The 24,082-nt window shown below is 42.3% G+C and overlaps 1 protein-coding gene across 1 annotated transcript in view; it reads left to right on the forward strand.

The window, feature by feature from the left end:
• The window catches only part of MAGI1 (membrane associated guanylate kinase, WW and PDZ domain containing 1), a gene marked incomplete at its 3' end in the record, with an annotated part of 229,816 nt that overhangs the window by 118,801 nt on the left and 86,933 nt on the right, over positions 1–24,082 (forward strand). The window contains 1 exon segment of the mRNA XM_035903797.1: positions 20,578–20,697. Within this exon segment, the coding sequence (XP_035759690.1) occupies positions 20,578–20,697 (120 nt within the window).

The raw sequence follows: 24,082 nt of genomic DNA on the forward strand, positions 1-24,082 counted from the left end.
TGTCTGCTGAGCAAGGTGATGCTCGAGCAGGTTCTGTGAGGGTCTCGCTTCACCCAGCTCCCTGGAGGCTTTAACCCTAACTCAGCAGAGCCTGGCTGTCGCGCCAGGAGGGCCCTTGCTCCGTGTATCTGCACCCACCGCCCCTCTAACCGCGGCGAGCCGGGATGGGGCTCGGTGTGGAGCCGCGCGCCCAGCCTGCGGCGTGGAGGGACTGCTCGGCCACTTAGCTCCTCTGTTCCATTTAATGCGTAAGGATGTTGTGCTCCACTCTCTTAATACATTCACTCCTTCAGGGTAAATGTTGCAAAGCCCCTATATCTGTTTCCATAATACCCTGTGCTAGACAAATATTAACTTGTGTCTTTTTTTCTTTATGCTAAATATTTACCCAGGTATTTTGTTTTGCAAAATTCAAGCTCATCCTTGTATGATCTGCTTGCATTTTGTTAATCTGGGAATATTAATAGCCTGCTGGCATTACTGCTAATTTGGAGTTTATGCTGTAGAGTGAATATAGTAATGAAATTTTTGAATGGTTTGTTAATCTTATCAACATTCATTATGCATTTATTAATATTAATTAGACCCAATCACAGTGTCGCGTTTGGAACTTTTTTTATCAATCAAACAAGCGTTTTCTGAGAAAATTATCATTTAATGGGAAATTTAGTATGTAAATATTTAAAAAAATGGGATCTGGTAAGAGAAGGTGTACAGGAAAACACTGAACCTAACGCACAGTTTTCACCCAAAGTTTTGTCTCTTCCTTCCCTTCCCCCTGCCCACCTCCCAAAGCAAAGTAAAGAGAGGAGGAAGGAGGGAAAGTGCCTATCTCTCTTTAAACAAGATTAGTTGTTGAGCAGTTTTATTAGGCTTTTTTTTCCTATATAATATCAGAGATTTCAAGGCAATTTTTGCAGGTCATTCAGTTTTAATGTAGCATCATGTAGCGTGCCTTCATTTTTGGCGATGAACTTGAGATACTGTAAAGGGGTTTGATTTTTAAGAGGACGGGAAGGAACACCGTTCTTCTGAAAATCAGTGCGCTCTGCTCTCCCGACTGGGTGCCCACTGTCTCCATCGTGTAATCAAACCTTTCGCTGCCATCTGTGCTGCACACTCCTCCAGGTAACTTCACAGTGTCCTTTTAGCACAAGTCCTGAATGAGTCCTTTAGATCTCTTGCAATCACATGAACAATAAAAGGAGTAAGAGCATCTCTAAGGATTCCTGATTGGACTTTGTTGTTGTTTCCTTACCAACTCTGCTCCTCCGTTTATGCTCTTTAGGCCTGCTGTTGCCACTCAGGAAACAGATTATCTAACACTTCTCCATTTTCCAGCCCAATCAGAGATTCCTCCTGAATCAGCAGTGCTTATTATCTCCAACTGTACGTAATTATGGTAGAGAGGTTGCACGACCATAGCTGGATAATGTCAGCACTTCTATTATAGCCCCATACTTTCAGTACCCTGAAATGTGGGTATAAAAACTCACTTTAGCTTTATAGTCCTTCTGATGGTGAGAGATAAAGTATGTGCAATCAGCCTTTAAGCAGTTAGAGAAACCCAGGACAAAAAATTCCTCTTTGGGATGTCAGTTGTATAAATGCGTTGTTTAACTTGATCTTTGCTCACTGTCAGACTGTCAGTGTGCAACAAGTCTGCAGGTTTTGAACATAAAGCAAAACACATTTCTCTCCTCTTTAGAAAGCTTGTGAATAACCGGGGTCGATTATATTTTTGCAAAAATATTAAGCATCTGAAGTCAGTGGCCAGAGTGGCTGTGAAAAGATCAATAATGCACAAATGCGGAAGGGTTCGCAGGTTGGTGCAACAAAGGAAAAAAACATAGACGTGGGTTCCAGTTTTAAAATGTAGCAGGTATGCCAAAATGTCACGAGTATTTACGAAGGGTGAAGAATGACTCCTGCAGAGCTGTTCTACTCCAGGAAACGTTTGAGTCTACATATTTAACAATCTAATAATACAGTTGTATAAAAATTTTTGTATATATTTAATCAGTTATGAAAATGGTACTTGACATGCGAGTCTGTTTTACAAAGGTCAGATTTTCACAGTTGTTTTTCTTTAAGTTTTTAGTGGCATTTTTGACCCTTTCTCTTGCTTCACAGGCTGCCCTCTTCCTCCGGTTACCTCCAGCCCCGTTCACAACAACGTGAATTAAGGGCAGAAAGCTGGCATTAACCTAGGCCCTGGGGTCTCTGCAGTATGAACCAGCCTGACGTTCTTTAAAACATCCAATATGGTCTTTTTCAAGCAGGAGAAGAGCATGGGACTTCGTCTCTGTTTAAGAACTCAGATAAGAGTTCTGCCTCATGCTCTGCTGGTTATCATATTCATACCAGCAGAGCGACCAGTGATGGTTGCAATGCTCCGCCTGAGTTTTGACACACTACTAATTATAGCATACAGTGGTGTAGACACCAGAGGTGATAATGAAGCCCGGACCCATGTGTCAGCAGAGCTTCGAAAGGGTAATGCATTCTTGTTCTGCACCACTGTTCCTTATTTGTATGTTTGTGGGGCCCTAGACTCGTGCAATTATGTCTTGCTTATTTGCACTGAGCCAAGAGGTGAAACAAGCAGAGCACTGGAGGTTTGAAATTTTATCAAGGTAATTGAGTATTAACTATCTGTATTCCCTTTGGGAGATGCACAAGGGAGAGGCAAGGGCAGAAAGACGTTCATACAAGACCTTCATAAAACTTGTTGCCTAAAAAGTGATGACAGGTCTTCAGTGCTCTGATGTCCTGTGATAAAGTCTCTGTGCTTCTGAGTTTGGGCTGTAGGAAATGAGTGACCCCTGTAAAACAGCCTTATTTATATTGCACAAATTCAGCATTCACCAAATCAGGATGCGGAGCATGTGGAGGTGCGCAGAGGGAGGGACTGCACTGAAGATGAGCGAGAAACATACCCTAGGAAGCTCTTGGTGAGTGATGAAGGCTCTTTTTCCAGAAGCGATGAACGTAACACTGGCCTTCTCTTATGCCTTCCTAACTGAGGTGCGAACCCATCATGCAGAATTTGATGCATTCTGCTCTTCAGTCTTAGCATGTGAACCAAGATAGCTCTCAGAGAGGGAGGTCATATCAACTTTGCCTTTCCTTCAGGTTCTCTAAGGAGAGAGAAAATAACCTTCCAGGATTTAATCACTAAGAACACCTCCACGTCTGGATGACCTGACAAGTTTAAGTAGACCTGCTTCTTAATGCAGATAAGTCAGTAGAGTCCATGTGACAGGTTTGGTCTTCCATTTGCTTTGGTGGTGACAAGAGGTGTGTCTTGGAGCAGAGCATGAGGGAACTGGCATCTTCTGTAGCCACTACCACTTGTTGGAAGAAGTTAGGTAGGTAGAAGTGACAATATGGTCCAGTACTCCTCCAACCTGTGTGGGAGGGGTGCCCCAACCTGGACTTCTCATCCCTCGTTGGTGAGAAGGTTGGGACCTTATCCCAAAGTCCAAGTTATGCATTTGAAAGGTAGAATAGCTTGATTCTTATGGATGTGTTAGATGTGGGCCAAGGGTACTTTTCTACCAGAATACCTATAACAAGATGCAGTTTCAGTCCCCAGGAGAAATGCACAGAGGTTGTCCACTGCCCTTTGTGCTGGGGTGGAAGGGGCTGAAATCTAATTTAGCAGAGGTGTAACAACTAACATGCTCCAAAAATTTCAGTATGTGTTGGGAGCAGATCTGGCATAACTGGAGTTATACAAAAAAGCAGAAAATTTTTCTTCTTATTTTCCTGGTTCCTGTCCAAGAGAGGGATAGAAATCCTGTATTTGTGAGGGAGACGGGAATTCCATGAACTGCTATGAAAAAAAAAATGTAATAAACCCTTCTAGTATAGTCTTCTGATGTGCCAAGCCAGAAAACTGCAGCCCTGTGCAAAGCTGAGAGCTGAAGAGTACAAGCATTTTGGTTCATCCATCTCTCTCTCTCTCCATGTTCTTTCAGTCATCTGTTACCAGCTTTTATCTGCCTGGACCACCATCATCACAAAGAGCTGTTTCCAAGGTTATACAGAATATAATTTAAAATTAGTTGGTATTGTTTAAATCCAAATGCAACTACTGAGGACTGCCAGGCTGTGCTGCCCAAGGGGATGTTGTGAGGATGGTGGTGGTCGGCAGGCGGACCGGAGGGCAAGGAGGTGAGGAGGGGGTGGGAGCTGGCTGAGCATGTGCCATCGTGCTTATCTGTGTGGAAACTCAACACCTCACAAAGTTTTAAACCGTTAATCTGCAACGTGAATTTATATAAGACGGCATGTGGAGGTGAGTGTGGCTCTGTCTACGCTGTTAAGTGTTGATCGCAGGTGCGTAAAGGTCCTTGGCTGGATTTGAAGTTGTGTTGCTTGTAATCCAGTTGCACAACCTCTTGCCCTTGGCAAGCTGCAGCACCTGCCCTAACAAATCCATAAATACTTGGCCGCTGAGCTCTGTCCTCGAGTGACTGCAGTGTAGATGTGCGCTTGGTAAAAACTCATTTAAAAGAGGCATACTCTAAACAGATGAATGAGTTGGCTCGGATACCTTTAAAAAAAAAGTCCTATTCTACCAGCACACTTTACTACAACTCTGACATAATTTAGAACAACTCTGCCCTCCTCCTGAAATTTCTACTACATGATTACAGTCTTGCCAGCTCTTGTGATTTGCAGACTTAAGAGGAGACCTTGAAGGAGGTCATTTAGTCCATTCCTGCACCTCACGGCAAGAATGACTATGCCTAGGCATCATCCCTGAAGGATGTGATAGGGAGAGGTGTTCTTCTGTCCTTCATGGTTTCAGGGAGACTGACCATTAGGACCAATCGTAGCTGCCAGCAGGGATTCTCCACTGACAGTACCTAAACACTGGTGGTAGGTGCTTTTGGTGGACCACCCATTTATTTCAAAACTTGGCTTTTTCATGTTGGAGAGTGGGGAAGCTGTTGCCCTGAAAGTTATAAAATCAAAAGAACTGTATATCCTGAACATCACAGAATTATTTTTAAGATGGTTTTGTGGTTTGGTTTTGGTTTTTTGTGGGTTTTTTTAGGAAGGGAAGGAATGAGCTGGTTTGGAAAGCTATGCTGGGTGCTTGGACTGCTGATGCTACTGACATGCCCGTGAAACCCCTTAAAAGATGGCACTTGCTGTCCTGCAGTAACCTCACCTTCTGCTTTCCTCCAGCCCCAGGGACAAACTAGTTTTACCATGTCTTGGCATCAAGAAAGCCAATAGCTGGGTTAGGGCTCTCCCAAATGTCTGCTACTGCAGAGCCAGTCCTCCTTCAAGCTTGCATTTTTTGATGTTGAACTCTTAAAAATCTACCTGTAAGTGTCCCATAATAGGGTAGAGCTTTGGAAAATCTAGTTTTTACAGAGATATTTAAATATCACCCAAGGAATCTGAAGTCCTTTGCATGGAAACGGTGTATGGGAAAATAGGATGTCATCAAGTAGACATGTCCCATCAGCCAGTCCATAAAGTTACTGACCTGAGTCTGTAATACAGAGCATACTAAATAAACTTCTTCCTAGCAGCTCATTTTTCTTTGCCATTATTGTTAGGCCTGGGAAGAAGGACAGCAAGTGCTGAATGGCTGAAAATGCTTTGCTTTATAAATCCAGTCATATAGATACTGTGACCATTGCTATCTGACTAGCATGTATACCAGTCTGGATTAATTAATTATTATTTGTAAATTCACACATTGTGCGAACTCTGCAGCCATGGTTTCCAAAAAGATTAGGAGTGTGAGCTACAGATCATGAAACAGTACCTGCAATAGCCTGTAGGTACCTTCAGCACTTGGTGTCTTCTCGTGGCCACATCCGTAACTCCCACTGGTGCTAATGGGAATTGCTTGGACACACCAAGTGGGGAATAGACCAGGAAATCACTTCGTTGTCCTTCAGAGACACTGTATCTAGATCTGTGACAGGCGAGAGTCGCAACCGGCACTGTTTACTGTGAGCCATTTCTGCTGAATGACGCTGACGTGTGCGCCATGGAAAATGTCCACTTAGGTTTGCAGTAGCAAGAGACTTTGATTAATCAAAGAAGCTTTCTCAAAGTTAGACTTTTTAAAAGTGTGTAAGTTCATCCTTGTGCCTTTACCTTGCAGAAAAATTCTGAATCCGGGCTCTTGCTGATCAATGGCTGCATTAATTATGCACAGAAGGTTCAATTCAGCCAGCGTTGTTCCCTTTGAATGCTGCTTTACCCTGGGAGGAATTGACTTGCATTATGCAGGCTGGACAAATTCACCTGCAGTCTGAACTTCTGTAAAACTCTCCAGGGAAGGTCAAGTTTCTGTTATTTTCAATAATAAATGAGATTCCCATTGAGTAAAATGATCCGGGAAATAAGCTTCAGCTCCCTGAATAACGGTTGTGTGGCCTCTAATGGAGAGCTGGGAAGAACCGAGAGAGTCAGAGGAGAGACGAGTCTCTCCGAGCTGCGGGTCTGGCAATTCTAAACTCGGAGAGTTGGCTCCAAAGAAGCACAAGTGTTAATGACTTTTTATGTGTTTTGAAGAACGTCTCAGAGCTGTGATTTTAAAACGTACTTCCTTACAGTCTCGACCTATCGCAAGTCAAGTTCTTGTAGGTGGAGGAGAGCTACAGTAAGAGGATTTCTATGTTAGGCAAAATACTTTCTCACAATTCATGGCAATGCTTTCCCGTCACCGTGTTTTTTTTGCCAAATGGGTGTTTGGAAGTGTTAATAATTGTGTTTTCCTCTTCAACTGTGGAAGTGGCCTAATTTGGCTTAACAGTCAGAGAGAAAAAATAATAAAATAATAATTAATGCGATTCATTCCTCTAGAAAAATGTAAAGCATAACTTAAACAAATGGCAATAGTGGTAGGAAAAAATGCTGTAGCGAATGTTTCAAACTTGAAATTTTCTGTTGAGGTTTGAAGTGACCTGAAAGGAGTGAGTGGCAGTTCATCAAAAGGTTGTGTATTTCCCTGTAATACTGTTCTATTGGCTCCTTCCAGTTATTAGTCTCAGAATTCCTAAGAATATATGGGATAATGGATGATTGCTATGCAGGGCTCTAATTTACTTTGCTGCACAGTCACTGCGGGAAAGTGCTTTAGCTACTTCGGCTCTTTTGAATTCCCTCAAGAGAGAATGTTACCCATGTGTTTTGCTCCAGAAGTCATCTGTTGTTTTTCAATGTATGCACATAAACAGCTTTTGCCACTACGCCTAAATATTGAGTCAGCAGTTCCCTCTGATGAAGCCATCACCGGGGACTGTCACGTTTATCTCAACAGATCAGCATCACAAAGCATGTAATGCTATTAGCCCCAAAATGTTGTCTGCTAACCACAGAATCGCGGGACACAACTGACCCTCTGCTCTTTCGCTTCCTAATCGGCTCTGAGCTTGGGCTGCCAGCCTGGCTGCTCCATGCCTCCATAACCCATCTGAAAAATGGGCACAGTTTCGTCTTCTCACCTTGCTGAAGGCATTTTGAAGGTGAATATACTGACAAATGGGAGCTGCTCAGATTTTTTGATGGTTGTTGGAGGATTGGGTGGGGTTTTTTTGGTTGTTTTTGGGTTTTTTTGAAAATATTTAAAATGACTGCCATTAAATTATGTCGCATCCATTGGGCTTTGGTCACCCTCGTTCTGCAGTTGCAGAGGTAGCAGGGATTCCTCTCTGGTTCTCCTTTGCCTTTCTGCAACGCTTCCTTGGCAGGGTGAGAGAAATGTTTCTTTAAAAAAAAAATGGTTCCAGGGTCACAAAATGATACATCCCCAATCATGCTCTTGAATGTTTGAGCTTTATTGCTATATTTCATTTATGACTTCATCTAAGTACGCATCTGTATGTCATCATACTGGGAATTTAGACTCCTAACAGATTAATGAACAGCTTGTCTGGTAATCGAGGCTCTGATTCACCGTGTCTCATGGATTCCCTTGATATCGGGTAAGATGTCACTGGCCTTTCTGACTGCCACGTTGCTCTGCCACTGGTTGTCACCTTTGTAAGAGCAGATGTGAAGAAACCATGCGTTGCCCTCCGCAGCCCAGCGTGTCAGCGTGGGCCTCCGGTGAGGTACGGCAGCCCCGTGCTGGGACATGCAGTGCTGGGAGGTGGGACCACTGCTGCCTGCCAGCCTCATCGCCTCCACCAGCGTGATGGGCAGCGGGGACCGCGCATCACCTTACATCAGCAGAGTATCCGGAGTCAGAACCCCAGCTAAGACCAAAAAAAGTTTGCTGCTTTTTTTTCTGATCCACAAAACATTTATTGCCTCTAGGCTGCTATCCTGCAGAAACCTGAGCACGTGTTTAATGCGAAGCATGGAAACTGGTCTTGAAGCAATTGGGATACTTGTGTGCATTGAACTAAGCAGATGATTGGCAGCAAGTGCCATTACCAGTTCTGTACCAGCATCTGTCTGGCAAAGTGGTTTCACCTACAGTGCTGATCTGAAGGACTCGACACAGTTGTCAAAGGATAAATGCTTCACACTTTGAAAATACGTGCTGGAGTTTAGGCTTAAACTTTATTTTTTTAGTAAGGTTTTATCTGTAAGGTTTTATCTAGTAACGTTTATATGACAACCTCGTCCTGAAGAAAAGCATTCTGTCTTTCAGATAATCACTTGATTGTCCTCTAAGTCATAAGATACTTTTGAGAGAATCTCATCTCTGTGTTCTTCTAAAGCCTAGATCTGATTTGTGTGCTTTCAGGCTTTCATTTTCCAGGCGTGTACAGATCTAGAGTAGCATGAGAAAGCAGATTTCTGGGAAAACTGTCTTCTCAACACCCCAGATCACAGTGGCGTCCACCAACCGTGTCTAAGCCAAGGAGGTAATTGTGGGTTTGAGGATTACTCCTTATCCTCGGTGTGATGCCGACACAGGTACAAGCTAAAACCTGGTGGTGTTTTTGTTTGTCGGGAATTGGAGGCAAGACAAAGAACAGCTCATTTCGTCTGGGCTGCCAGACAGTTGCACAAGGATAATTTTTGTGTGTTGCTTATGTATGTTGGATTCAAACCTGTGACAGTGGGGACCTGGAGATACTTTGGAATTACGGCAGGGAAAGCGGGAGCTGCTGGCATTATGGCTCCTTGTGCTGTCTCGTGTGGTCTGTTGGCCAGTCAATACCAGAAGGGCATTGGTAAACCAGCAAATGAGTTTAAAATGGTATTTAAAATGGGGGCACTTGCAGAAAATGATTTGCAAGAAGCTAATAAAATGACAGAGTGTGTAATGTGATGGAATGATTATTTTGTGTGAACGCAGAGCTATAAACGCCTTCACAGGGACATTTAACAGAGAGAAGGTATAACTAGAAGTCATCAGATGAAATGAAGCAAAGACCATTTAAGCCAAACACTATGTCACTGTCCCCAGTTTAAGCACTGGAGTATTTTATAGGGGTGGTGCTTGGCTTCAGAGAGGCAGAGTAAAGCACCCTGTGGGTATATATCCTATGAAATTCATAGGTGATGACAGGATTGGGAGGCAAGGTTTTTATTATTTGTGTACAATTGAAAAAGCAATAAAATAAATGGAGAAGCCTGTATATGTTATCAATAGCGTGACAGTTCACTTTAGACTGCAGAGATGCAGGGTTATGTGCCTAACCAGCGGGCTTACTGTAGCAGGGAATGTTTTATTTAAAAGTGAGGAAAATGTATTGTAACTCGTGTTTTCTTTAGTATTTCATTGCACTTACAAAACTATAAGGATTAATGAGCTCTTTCTGTGTTAGAGCTGGGGGTGTAGAATTTGCAGCAAGGGAACTCTAAATAATAAAATATTCTAATAGTTTTTATTTTAGTGAGGTAAGGAAAGAATTAAAATTAACGTATTTGTTTTCTTTTACATTTTAACACTTCCATTTATCAATAGGGATGAATCTGAAACTCAAACACCGATCAATTTCTCAATGTTTGGCATTTCTTCAGCATCCTGAGCAGGTACCTAATCACAACATTGCAGAAAGTGAACCAGAAGAATGCTTTCAACCAGCTAAAGCGTTAGCAACCATGAAGAACTAAAGCGTGCTGTTCATACAGAGCTACTGAAAAAAAAATACAGAAATTGGTAGCAGTTAAGAACAGGTAAAATTAAGGGACAGGATCTGTAGGGAATAGTGCCGAAATGCACATATTGCTGGGTAGATTTGCTGTCTGTTCTAGTCCTTCCCTTGAGTTTTACAGTAAGTGCATCCATATGGCTACATAACTGCGTGTTTCTATAATCTGCATACTTCTTGCTGCATCCGATATGCTTGCATTTATGGTCAGTATTGAATAGGAAGCTGGAAAACTACTAAGCAAAGGTCAAGGAGGATTTGTCAGGGAAGAAGACCCACCTGAACCAAGGGTTGGTGAGTGGACAGAGCCAAGAATTGAAGAGCTGCAGGAGACTCGTGGCTTTCTAAGAGTGTGATGAGGTTATTCCAGTTGGAAGTCCATTAGGTTTATAGCATTTCGCAGCCCTGGGCTGGGGGAGAAAGTATACTGTGGAGACAGTATCTCCAGTGTATGTTGTTCAGGGAAAAAGGCTGGCTTAAGTAATGATACTGATGTCATGTGGAAGTCTGATGGAATGGTGTTCTGTTTTTTTTAAAAACCCTCTCTCTTTGAGTCTCTCTTTTCAGTAGACTGGGTGTGGTCACTGAAACAATCTTCAGGCAACACCTCAGAGATAAATATGTAGGGTTTATATGACTCTTTCTACAGTGGAATTTTAAAGAGATTAGACTAATGAACTGATCCAGTTTTAGGCACATGCTGCTTGTTAGGTGAGGTGTTTTATTAAGACTTTTAACTGCAAATTAAAGGTCTGCTAGAAGGGCAATTAAAGTCAACAGAAAGAGTTTTATATCACACCCAACCAGGGATGACCCACATTGTGTTGTACTTATCTCGGCAGTACAAACAGCCTCGGAAGACAAACAGCAAGGGAGGTAAGCAATCGTTGTGGAAGCAGCTGAGCTAATGGACATCAAATAATCTCCTATTTATTGCTATAGCTTTAAAGCACAGAATATCTTTTTGTGGATATATGTACACATATGTATGCAGGTGTCAAAAGAAAACATTGTTTTTTAAAAAAAGCTGAATTGAAATACTGCAGGTGTTTGGTCTGTATTGGATAATTGGTTTATTACAAGCTTAAATGCAGTATCTGTTCATAGGATATGTCTGAAGCCTTGAAGTAGAATAGAAAATAGGATACCTTGTTTTGGAGAGCTTAGAATTTTTTTGTACCCAAGTTTTAAAGACGAGAGAAGTTTTTTCCTTCCAGTAATTGTGGCAGCTCGGGTAGTAGTGTCGGTGGGGGGAGCAAACAGGCAATCTTGCTCCTGGAAAGATCTACTGCTAATCTCACCGTGAGACAGATTTACACATATCTGGCTAACAGTAGTTTCTGATACCTTTTTTTTGTTCTTCCTTTGGTTGCAGTAGTCACATATATTGCCCAAACAAGGGTTTGTTTGGGGTTTTTTTATTTTAAAAACCCAAGATGAAATTGTCCATTGTGTTCTTGTTCACTATTTCTGCTTCGAGACCCCACTGCATGTCTTCCATCAAACTGCAAAATTCCTCCGGTACTTCATGGTGGGTGAAAAGGATTGTGCAGTGTTTACAAAGCCCTGAAGTTTTCCTGGAAAGCCAGTGAACTCAGCTTATCTGGCTTGCATGGCTTTGTGACTCTCTTTGCTCTGTGACTTGGCAATTCATCTTGTGGGAGTTTGCATTTCACTCAGTCCCGAGTGCTGTCTTGGCCTCTTATCTTTCCCAGAGCCCTCTCCTCCCAGTCTGCCATCTCTCACATTAAACAAAAGGGTTAAGAGTGTTTTATTTTTTGCCTATTCTATTATTCTACTCAAATATGACCTCCTCAAAACTTGTACCAAGTCACATGAAGATCCAAGAGTTAATGAAAAACAATTTTTTAATCTTCACTGTCTTAAACTCAGACATTCAGCCAAATGTGACAGGGAGCCGATGGGCGTTTTGTTTCTCAGCAGCCGAGTGCTTCTTCTGACCAGTTCACAGCTTGGTTTTACCTCTAGCCCCTGACCTATGAAACTCTCAGACTGGGTTACACCTCTCTTTGGCAATTGGTAGAGATCAGATAGCTTTGCTAGTAGCCGTGAAAAGAGCAGATATAAAGTAAGAGATGTTGTACCTCCAGATAAACTGCTTCCTATAATGTGAAAGTATAAATAAGACAGTGAGGTATTTGTTTAAAAGTGCTGGTTTTACGGGAGTGACCCTGCATCCCAGGTCTCCTTTGACTTATTTCAAGGCAGATTTTAAGCACTTACCCCCCCACCACCACCTTTGGGTTGTTGTATTTAATATGGATGTGCACATTCGTATGGAATGCTCATCGTAATCCACGTTGTGCTTTTCCATAGCTGCTCTGGGCATGCCGCGTAGAGCACTGTAGTGCCTCTGCATGGTAAGGCTTGAACTGGCTGATGCCGGGCAGCCCCGAGCAAGTGCTGCAGGGATCAGGTTAGGCTTGGGTTGAGATAGTCCAGAGTGGATGATCTACAGGTTTAGAAATAACCAGCTAATAAGGGTGCTCTGTAATTACCCAGTGTATATATTTAATTTACCATCTTCAGCTGTAGCCTTTTCCAAGATGGACAAAATTTCTACTGAAAGTAACTATGACAATTTTTATGTAGAAGAAGAAAAACTGCTTCACCGAAAGGGTTGTCAGGCTCTGGAATGGGCTGCCCAGGGAGGTGGTCGAGTCCCCATCCCTGGAGGTATTTAAAAAAAGGATAGATGAGGTGCTTAGGGACATGGTTTAGTGGTGGGATGGCAGGGTTAGGTTAAAGGTTGGACTCGATGATCTTAAAGGTCTTTTCCAACCAAAGTGATTCTATGATTCTATAAGAAAGCATAGAAGAAAGGTGGTCCTTTTGAAATAAAGGTGTGTGTCACGGTTGAAGCATTATCTAGGCTTCTAAAAATGTATATGTGAGAGAAACTGAATATAAATGCAAGTATGTAATCACCCTGTTAATTTACTTTCAGCTAATTTCACTTCCCATAAGTCACATACACACTTACACAAATGGCAATTTTCATTCATTTCTGTGCCAATATTTTAAAGCAGAACATTACAGTGCAATCTCATTACTACAGCTTTATTGATTTATAAAATCACACTTTATTACACTAATCCATATATTAGAAAGAATAAAATCGTGCATAGTTACAGCTGAGGTCTTCTCACCAAGGAGGTACATAGTTTGCTTTTTCATCAGTGGTTCACAATTTAAATTAGTGGATGTCATGCCGTTGGACTCCAAGCACACAGGATTAATGGCAAACTCATTAGTTCATGAAGTTTAATCTTCTTGGTGGGTGTCCCACCTCATAGGAAATGAGAGGGATTCGACTGCAGGTGTCTGGTAAGGTAACAGCAATCACTCAAACAGAGGGATCCAGAAGGCGAGCTGCTGCTATTGCGAACCCAAGAACATTTATTATTTATGTTTTATTTGATGCCAGAATACTCTTTTTTTTCCTTAAGAGAAAGCAAATGAATTCTCTGAAGGATGCATGAAGAGGCTGTAACTGCATCAGCAACTGCCACACTGCAGTAGTACCATCGGTGGTACCTTCCCGGGTCAAGGAGGTGCTGCTGTACTTGAATATTTGGTGTAGATCCTTAAACAGGTCTTTTTAAAGTGGTATTCTTGGGGGGCATGGTAGGTTTTGTACCCTTACTTCTTCTAGTCATCAGATAATTATCAGTTTCTTTTAAATTGATACTACAGTCAAGAGCGAACCCCCTCGTGCTAAATTGGCTTTGTGTGGCCACAGCGTGGTGTTTTGCGACACACACAAATGAGCTTGCAAAGCCCCAACGCAGCAGCAAGTTATTTTTGTCCCTTTTAATCTGTTAGACCCTGATCCTGATCTGTAGGGTTTCCTAAATCCCATTGATTTCTCTAGAATTAGGCTCCTGAAGTCCTTTGAGAGCCTGGGTCTGGCTGATCTTGCGCTATAAAATAGAAACAAACCCACCTTCTCTACCTCAAAGCACTATAAGGTTGAATGTGTTGAAGATTGTCAATGTTCTTATTCGGTGGCAGTGGAGGCCACAGGAGTACCAAAAATAGATTTAAAAGGGACAAAAATAACTTGCTGCCTGGAGGGTGTACAAACTCCGAGCTGTTGCTGTACGGCTTGGCTTGAGTTTTTTCTCCGGGGAGGTTCCAGGCAGTCAGTCCTTTGAGAGAAATGGCCAGAGAGATGCAACTGGACACGGCACCTCAGAAAGAGGGAGAGCAGCTTTCATGTGCTCTGAGGGTCAACCTGCCATTGCTCATGGACGCGATGGGCAGAGTCCTTTGAGCAAGAGGGGATCCCCACAGGATGCTGCTGTGGGATCCAGCTTTGGCCACTTTGTGTTGCTGGAAAAGCTGGTGGGAGCAGGAAATACTGAGCTTTTTGTACAAATCCTCTCCATCTCCCCCGATAGAAGAAAAATTACTTTAGACCCCAGCCACGAAATGCATTTCTCACTGAAATGTGTCTGCAGAAAGACAGGTTTGTCTTGGTCAGCTGTTTTCTGGGTTTAATCAATCATTTCTGCTGACTGTGGTGACAGAAATTTGCTTTTAGTACTGCAGTTACCTGTGTGGCCAGGAAGAGTCAATCAGCATCTGTTCCTGCACATGCATCATTAACAGAGCTGTGAATTAATTTCTAGCAACCGACCACATTCTCCTTTGGACTGAATTTGTAGTTCGCCACCGAGACACTTTGAATCCTTGTCACATTATTGCGGTTTATAGGTATCAAGTCACTGGCTAGAGAAGGGACAGACAACAGAATGAGCTTCCTGAGTTTCAAGTTTCAGGAGAAAATTGTATTTGTAAGTTGAGCGTGTTTGGTTTGTAATAGACTAGGCCGCTCTGAAATGTCCATATCTTCAGGTAGTTGCAACTGTAAATTGCCCCTTACTCCTTACGATAGGTAAGTGGGAACACACACGTGTATAACGGGTAGCATAACAGTGTCCAAATACAATTCCTTCTACTACTGTTGAAAAAAAACCAGTCAGTAGTCTTAGTCTGGGTAACCCCTGAAGTCAGTGGGATGAAGTAGTCCTGTGTACAATGTTTTCTTATAGACAGGTTACACTTTATTTTTTGTTAATGTAGATAAGGCTATTTCTAATACCGTGCTGCAGATAAGGTCTGCCCTAGGCTTGGCTGCTAATCAGGTTGCTTCTTCTGGAGACAGACCAGGTTGCCTCTGTCTTTTCCCTTCTCTGCTTGCCATTAGCAGATCTGTGGAGTTTGTCCTGCCCCCCAGTTATCTGGCACCATAGGTGACAGATGCAGCCAGAGCCAAAGCAGGCTCTCCAAACTATCTCATGACATGAGGGAAGAAGGTGACCTCGAAATGCTGTGCAGAGGGAAGAGGGGCTGTTTGCCTAATATGTTTCTTCCTTGGCAGCTGAAGATTTTTTCAGTGTAGGTGATGAGACCAGTCTCTTCTTGCTGAATGAGGGAAAATACCAGCCTTCGAGAGCAATGGCAGGGACAGCATTCTTCCTTCTAACCCGCCCGCGAGGACCTTCTCAGCAAACGCCCTCAACAACACTTGGCATTGCAGCTTCATGAGTCAGTAGCATCCCTGTACACTTCACGTTAAAACCTTATTTACTACAGTTCCATTCACCTGGGGGTAACCACCAGTGACTTGAGTTTGTATAAAATACGGTTGTAGCAACTATATCATTAGTCCCGCATTATCTGTCATTTTAAGAGAAGCTGGTCGGTGAAGATGAGAAGCAAATGACTTGTGGTTTGATGAGCTATATTTTGGTAGCTCACCAGATTATCATTGCCAACCAGTGGAATGGGATAAGGAGTTTGCAGAAGCCATTGCTTTGCAAATGGGCAATGTAGGTGCTCTGCACTTGAGAAGTCAACTTCTAAATTACTTGCTAGGGGCTGTTTTGGTGCATAGTAATAGAATTACTGCTCAAGAACTGTTTTTGGTTTTGTTTTAACAAGAAAATAATTGAAGTGACTACAGCCCCTTTGAAGTCTTTACAATAAGCAAAGATTCTGATTAATTTAGCAGCAGGGCATCAGTGGCTATTAACAGCTTAACACGAGGCCTTGGTAGATTGATAAGGAGCTAAACAGCCCCTGAATCACATATTAACAATCTGGCCATACTATAATTGAGGCTCATGTTGGGTAATTGTCAGCATGGTTGATAGGCAACACAACAGCAGCAGCTATTTGTGTTTAAAATGGGCACTTCAATTATTCAGAATAATAGTTGATAGTCATCAGTACGTCTGAGCCACAGTCCAGTTATTCTAGGCGTGAATGACAAGCTTTAATTGAGTTAGCTTAAGTAGAGCACTGGGCTCTGCATGGGAAAACTCACCTGTGTCTGTAAGCAATTTCTCAGGTGGAGTCTTCAAGCCCAGGACGAGATCCCTCTTCTGTGGCCCAAGCAGTAGCGGTGCGTGAATAAACTAGGAAGCAGCTAGCTTGGGTGGGATAACCACACCAACAGGTGGGCACGCGTCTCACCTAGCATCTGAGCCACCCATGTTATATGTAGTTTTACTTGCCCAGACCAAGAGAGAAGGTAAAAACTGCAATACTAACTAGTAGCCTTATTTTTATTTATTTATTTTCTTAAGCCTGCTGTGGTTGCAGAAGATTTGAGCAATTCCCCTGTGAATTTAATGTCACTAACTACTTGTATACGTTGTGGGACATTCTAGCCAAAAAAGAGCGGAAGTTTATGAACCATTAAATGCGCAGGAGGAGTCGGCAACCACTTGGTTGCTCCTCCAGTTCCTTTTTTGTTGTAGCATTAGCAATTCTGAGCCAGTCACGCAGTGGGACATAGCTCAAATTAATTAGCTAAATTGCTACCTAATGGCAATAAGATTTGATGCCACTTAATATTTCAGTGCAAACATGGCAGGCAGGTTAACGTATTTAAATATTGGCTTGCCTTTTCTAGTGGAGTATCTTAAATCCTGTTTGGGCCATCTACAGCACTCATTGTGCTCAATTAATTCTGCCATTAGCAGTGGTCTGATCTGCTATTAGCTCTGATATAGTGTAGTCATCTCCATCGCCCTCTCCCTCAGTGATGACCATCCTGTGGGAAGGATGCTGAAATGCACTTTAAAGGGGGAGGGAGGGAGTACACACAGGCTATGCTTTATACATAATTAAGTCACATTAATGATGGGAGACTTAATTACAATTTGGAGTTTATCAGCAGAAAGTTCCAGTGGTAGCTTGCGGCCTGCGATGGCGTTGGGCTGTGCACATGCATGCTGCACAGTAGTCGAGCAGTTGTTTCAGGCCATGGAAGGGCTCAGGGTGGAAGGTGCTGGTTATTCTTAGCATCCTGTGACTGACAAAAGTCATCGAGTTTGCTTATGCGCCTCTTGGCTTTCTTTCTCTTTCCCCCTTTCTTTGCGCCCGTCCTCTCCCCCCACCCCCCTTGTGAAGCAACCCTTCTGGCTTTGTTGTAAGTGTGGTTTGTAATCATTGTACACATCCCAGATGGTTCATGAAAACTCTTTGAAATGCCATCTGCCAGGCGTGTGTCCAGCCGGCAGCCTGTCATTCTGCTACAAGAAAAACGGAGGCGGGTTTTCCCTTCCCCCTGCCTTTCTGAATTGCATTCAGTAACACTTGCTCAGATGTGAAGCAGGATAACAGCCCGAGCATCTGCAAGCAATCTTTGCTCGAGACAGCAACATGGAAAGTTGTTGAGTTTTTCGCCTTCGCCCAGATAAGATATCCTAACCAGTGTAGTTTTTATTTTCCCTCTGTTTGTTGCTGAAGACCGACAAGAGGTGACAAATGTTATCTCCATGATGTAATGTTTTTCTTTTACGCGGCGACTCGGCGTTTCTAATGCATTCAGCGTGTGTTGCGGGCAATCACGCTGATAGCAAGCACATCTGCGATTTTTCGACTTGAACATATTCAGGAAATTAAGAACACAGAGATGAAACAAATAGATCCATTAAAATGGCTCAGAGGAATTATGGCAGATATAATTGTCATGTCAAATAGGCAACCAGCACTAGTAAACTGCTGACTGCAATTTGACTGCTATAAAAATTCAGAAGGGAAAAAAAAAAGTGATTAATAAATACTCTCTGTGGGAAGATACAGATAAAGAAAAGAAGGCGGCTTTAGAAGATAAAGTAAAATGAATCCTGAACTTCCCTGATCTTTGTGTCTCATGTGTGTTGTCAGGTACTGGGAAAAAGTACGTCCTGATCTTTGTCATTCGGCTCGCGTGCTGCACGGCTCAGGATGACGTTTGACTGATGCATTGGACGAGGAGCGCTCCAGGGTCTTAATTCTCGCTTTCATTGCTCTCCAGGCGTGGGACAGCTCCAGCGCATCCTTGGACATACTCATTGCTGGAGCTTTTCATTCTTCCTCCTTACCTCCGGTGGGCCTGGTTTAGGGGAACCTGGCAGGGGCCAAGAGCTACGAAGCCCTCGTGAGGGTCCTCACAGCCTGAACATCCACAGCGATGTTGGTGCTCAGGGAGGAGGTGCTGCATCCAAGTCGTGCCCCTTCATCCTGGGTGCATGCATGCCCCTTGCACGCCAGGGTGGGCATTGCCCACTCAGCTTCGCTGCCTGCCTTTAAATGGAAACGCAGGCGCTCGGGCAGAGAGAGGCATGTGGTGCAGTTTCAGTATTTCTCTGGTCTAGGTCTGTGGAAGATGTCTGTCCTGTGTTACAAACCACTTGGTAAAAATCATTGCAGTCTTACTGTAAGGATTCAGGTATACAAAGAATGCAAAACTGAATCCTTTCAAATAGGAAAGAGTAATTCTGCTAGTAGGGTGAAGATATCCATCATAATTTCCGTATCTTTTTTTTTTTTTTTTTTTTTTTTTTTTACTTTTCCTCCTCCTACCTTCACACATTCACACAGTTCCAAGAGAAGGAATGATAGAAAATCACAGGAATTATAGACAATCTGATGGGTAATGGTAAGTAATAAGAAAAGAGAGAAAGTTTCTATTTTGAAACAAGAAATGGAGGATGTTAGAGAAAGTGGATATATATCAAGGAAATTAATCTAGTGACAGTCTTTCAAGGGTGTCACTCTGTCAAGACTGACCTCTTGAACAGTCTCTCAGATGAATAGGGCATAAGCAGACTTTCCGCTTCCCTGGCACTTGAGGAAAACATTTGCCAGATGCAGGCATGGTAAATTTATGCTCTTTCAACTTCTGAGAGCTGGAATCTTCCCAATCAGTTTCCAGAAGCTCAGCTTCTTTATACTTTTTTTCAGTCCTTTTACAGAGGGTTTAAGAAATTGTATGCGCTGAGAAGGCACTGCCCAGGGTTGGGAAGAGTCCCACAGAAGTGAGAAACCATGCTTCATTAAATGTTAGGTATGGTTTCCACATCTCTAAAGTTATTAGAAGCCAGCAGATCGGTTGCGGCCACAGCACTCGGACACCTCCAACTCTCTAATGCTGCTCTTTCTTCTAAAGTTCAGTTTCCTGTACCATCTGTAAATCTGTCATTTATATTTAATCTCAGATCTACAAAATCCAGCCATCTCCTAGCCTCCGGAGTCATGGAAAATAAAGGCTATTGAACAGAAATTGATCCTAATCAATTAAGCTGTGCTCAGTGACCTAAAATGCAGTGGCCCAAGCCATCTCAGCAAAAAGTCATGAAATGACTCATCTTACACCATGCTTCAAAGGGCTGCAAATTGGTCAGAAGGGAGAAGAGTTTCAGAGCTGGCAGAGTAGCCATGATCAGAGCCCTGCTCTCCATGGGTACTGTTTAAATTGTCGAGTGCTAGAGAGAGATTCAGTGTGAATTATTATTCAAAAAAAGTATTTCTTGAACTGGAATGAGCTTATAGGTGAACTTCTGTGAGAAGAGTTTGCAGGTTGTCTCTTTAGTGAGCATGTGTGAACAGTGCATCAAACTGTCTCACGGTACTTTTTAATGCTGAGTAAAAAATAATAGCATAAATAGAGATAAAATACAAATAGAGATAGAGAACAAACAAGGGGGAAAAGATCTTTATGATGTGAAATAATATTTGGTGAGATAAAGTGAGATATGCAGAAATAATGGAAGCTAGAAAGAAGTTGCCTTATCTGCGAATACAGATTGCAATTCAAGTGAAGTCGAAGTATGAGAGACTGTGCTAATGGCAGGAAGGTAATTGCTGGCATATTCCCAGATACCAAACTCCTCCAGCTGTGTTTCTGCATGCGATATAAGAGATTTCTTTGCCAGGGAGTCTTTCTGGGAATATAAAAAAACATTGGTTTTGGGTGGAACAACTGGTACCGCCAGCTCAACCTGTGATCTATGTTTTGTTTTTACGTGGACTTGAAATTTCTAGCTGAACTCTTGCCGCTGCTCTCTGTGTAGCTCACCAAATTGTATTTTACAGATACTGTCAGATCTTTATGATCATTTTTTATTGTCTCTTTTAACCCTTGATAAAAACCCAACTATATTAACGTGCTAATTTTTCCTTTCAGGCACAACCCGCCCTCCAAGAGAAGGAGAAGTGCCTGGTGTGGACTATAACTTCCTGACTGTGGAAGAGTTTCTGGAGTTGGAGCGAAGTGGGACCCTTCTGGAAGTAGGAACTTACGAAGGTATGGAGCCATGGGCAGTGGAAAAGCACTTCAAATCACTGTGGTAGGACACCAGACTTGCAACACCCTTGCTCGTGTTAACCAGCTCGCGTTAGGACCTCATTTTCCATCCTAGTGCCGAAGTATGAGAGACTGTGCTAATGGCAGGAAGGTAATTGCTGGCATATTCCCAGATACCAAACTCCTCCAGCTGTGTTTCTGCATGCGATATAAGAGATTTCTTTGCCAGGGAGTCTTTCTGGGAATATAAAAAAACATTGGTTTTGGGTGGAACAACTGGTACCGCCAGCTCAACCTGTGATCTATGTTTTGTTTTTACGTGGACTTGAAATTTCTAGCTGAACTCTTGCCGCTGCTCTCTGTGTAGCTCACCAAATTGTATTTTACAGATACTGTCAGATCTTTATGATCATTTTTTATTGTCTCTTTTAACCCTTGATAAAAACCCAACTATATTAACGTGCTAATTTTTCCTTTCAGGCACAACCCGCCCTCCAAGAGAAGGAGAAGTGCCTGGTGTGGACTATAACTTCCTGACTGTGGAAGAGTTTCTGGAGTTGGAGCGAAGTGGGACCCTTCTGGAAGTAGGAACTTACGAAGGTATGGAGCCATGGGCAGTGGAAAAGCACTTCAAATCACTGTGGTAGGACACCAGACTTGCAACACCCTTGCTCGTGTTAACCAGCTCGCGTTAGGACCTCATTTTCCATCCTAGTGCTCTACTTCCCTTTTCTCTGTGTACCCTGAGAGATGGAATCCCAACATTGCTGTGCTTTTGTCTTTTCCCTTCAAGTTAACTACCTCAAAAGATTAACATCAGTAGGCCAGGAAAGTCAATATGAAATCTGGCAATGAAATACTGAGGGAAGACAGCACGGCATGAATGAAGATGCATCTTTTCTTTGTGTCCACTATAGCCCATCTCCTTGCTCGCTTTCTTCACTCCTGCTGTTCTCTTTCCCGTCATCTTCCCTAAGTATACATCCTTCATCACCCAGTTCTGTCTCACTATGCAGCTACACTGCTTTTTTTTCTTATTTCTTCTTGGATAATTACTCCTAACTTGGCTCACTGTGTTGATCCTTCTTACAGCACAGCTTTACAAACAACAGCACTAAGACAGCTGAGGGGCACTGAAATGTCACTAGGGTGAGAGCAAGAAAAAGATAGCTTTGACTTCCAAGAAAATGAAAGGCAAATTGGCCATATTGAGGTACACAATAGGATTTGTGTAACTAACCTGCAATCTATATCTCCTTTAAATTGAAAACTTCTGTTAGCGTTGACAGGTTTTTTCTTCTTTTTTTTTTTTTTCTTTCTTTTTTTTTCCCCCTGGTGAACATTCAAATGTACCTCTTGAGAAGACAATGAAAAGAGATCTGTCACAGGTTTGAAAGTCCTTCCAGTGTACTTCAGCTCATTCATGTCATATTTCCATTTGCAAGAAGTTAAATGGGTCTTGTCAGAATTAGGAGAAGTTGAAAAAGCCTTATTCTTGCAGCTGTTAATAAGTAACACGAAATACATTTAAAAATATGAACCACACACAAATAGCTGATAGTCTTTGAAAAGTAGTCATCAAATATGAAAAAAAAAAAAAAAGATTGTGACGTGGTTTTGATTTTCAAGCTCTGCAAAAAAATCCTGAAGCCCTGTTTAGTCTACTTCTTTAAAAACTCCCTGTAAGGTCACCTTTAAACCTTGCACATATTCCCAACTGCAGACAATCGCAGTGTCAGACCTGGATTGCATGAAGATGCTAAACGTATACCTTGGTTTTACTCTTCCACCTCTCTGAGCTGATTAGCTCCATCAGCACCAATGCTAACAACGTTCCAGCAGCAGCACTTCTCCAAAATGAGCTTTTTCCTCTCCATGTTTCTAATTATAACACTAAATTAGTTTTCTTTGTCATGGTGCTCGAAATAGATCAGCAGAACTGCCTCGCCATTACTTCCTGATCGTATTTGTTCTGGTGACCTTTCCACTTGGAAAGACAAAATGGGTATCTGTCTGTAAGCTGGCTCCTGGGACTTGCTGGGAATTAGTTTTCAGGAAATGCTGTACCCATCTGGGACAGTTATAACATGGTAGTTTCATTGCTTATGTGATTATATGCAGCAGCAGTTCAACTGTTTAGATTTCATGGGTTGCTCTTTTGAGTTGCTGAAGATCAGGTTGATTTCTCATAACTCTAATGCGTATTTCGTTTCTGTGGGTGATAGAAGTGTCTGAACTTTAAAGGAATAATTTGTCAGAAGTGATAAGAAGCCTCTTTCCCCATTGACATCAGTGATGCTGGTGCATAGTGGTTCTGGAGAGCTGGCCCATGGAAGGAAAAATCAATGAGAATAAAGCAAATAATGATGATGCATGTGTGCACATATGCATCAAGACACATTACTATTTGATTGTAATGTGAAATAAATAAACTTCATTTTTCACTTACAGCTACAAGAAATGGTTTTGCTGCCTTCTGAGATTTCTTTAATGGCTTTGTTGTACTTTTTTTCTGAAATCTTATTTTACAACTGTATTGATCAAGACAGTGTTGATCTTGATTAGATCTTGGAAGATGGTGTGATTCAGACTCAATGCTGCTATCACCAGCAATTTTGTCTATTAAAAAAACCCAATCCGCCAAAAAACTCAGACCACAAAGTAAGTTAGAATTCTAACGTCCAAGTCTGTTTTACTGCCCAGCTTTATAGTCTTAGATTACTTTAATTATCATTTGTTTTTTGCCGCATTTTGCTACTACCTTTTTTTTTTTTTTTTTTTAATGTACCACCATGATGAAGTTGATCGTATTTTTGACCCTGCCAGTGATGGCTTATTCTAAACCAGAGGGATGGAACCCAACAAAAGGAAATCATCTCCTATTTCTCTCTGGAGAACAATAAAATAATACCTTTAATGCATGGCTTTTATTATTAATAATACTACCTATTGTACTAAGTAGGAATCTAACAATTGCAAAGATAGGGTTGCTTTTTATTACAATGTGCTGTGAAATGGAAAGTAGTGATGATGAATGGGGAAGTTTTCGTGTGCCTGGCAGCCACAAACTCATGTGGCTCAAGGAGGATGGTGTTTTGGGGTCAGAGTGGTTCCAAGGTCCCTTCTGGCCCTTAATTTCTAAGTATCTGCATGGATGGGGGCGGACATGGATGTATGCTCTGTATTTCTGAGCTGAATAATCAAGATGAAAGCGTTGGCATTACTGCATGACATTCGTTTGCCTCTTGAAGGCATAAAGCCACCCAGATACTGGCACTGTCATTGGGAAAAACCCTGCAGGAGAAGACATAACACAAGTATTTGTTTAGTAACAGTTACTGAAGAGAATTTCTGGAGAGAAAATTAGAAAACAGGGAGCCATCGG

Source organism: Egretta garzetta, unplaced genomic scaffold (genome assembly GCF_000687185.1).
Source record: "Egretta garzetta isolate BGI_Z169 unplaced genomic scaffold, ASM68718v1 scaffold91, whole genome shotgun sequence".
Classification (NCBI taxonomy): Eukaryota; Metazoa; Chordata; class Aves; order Pelecaniformes; family Ardeidae; genus Egretta; species Egretta garzetta.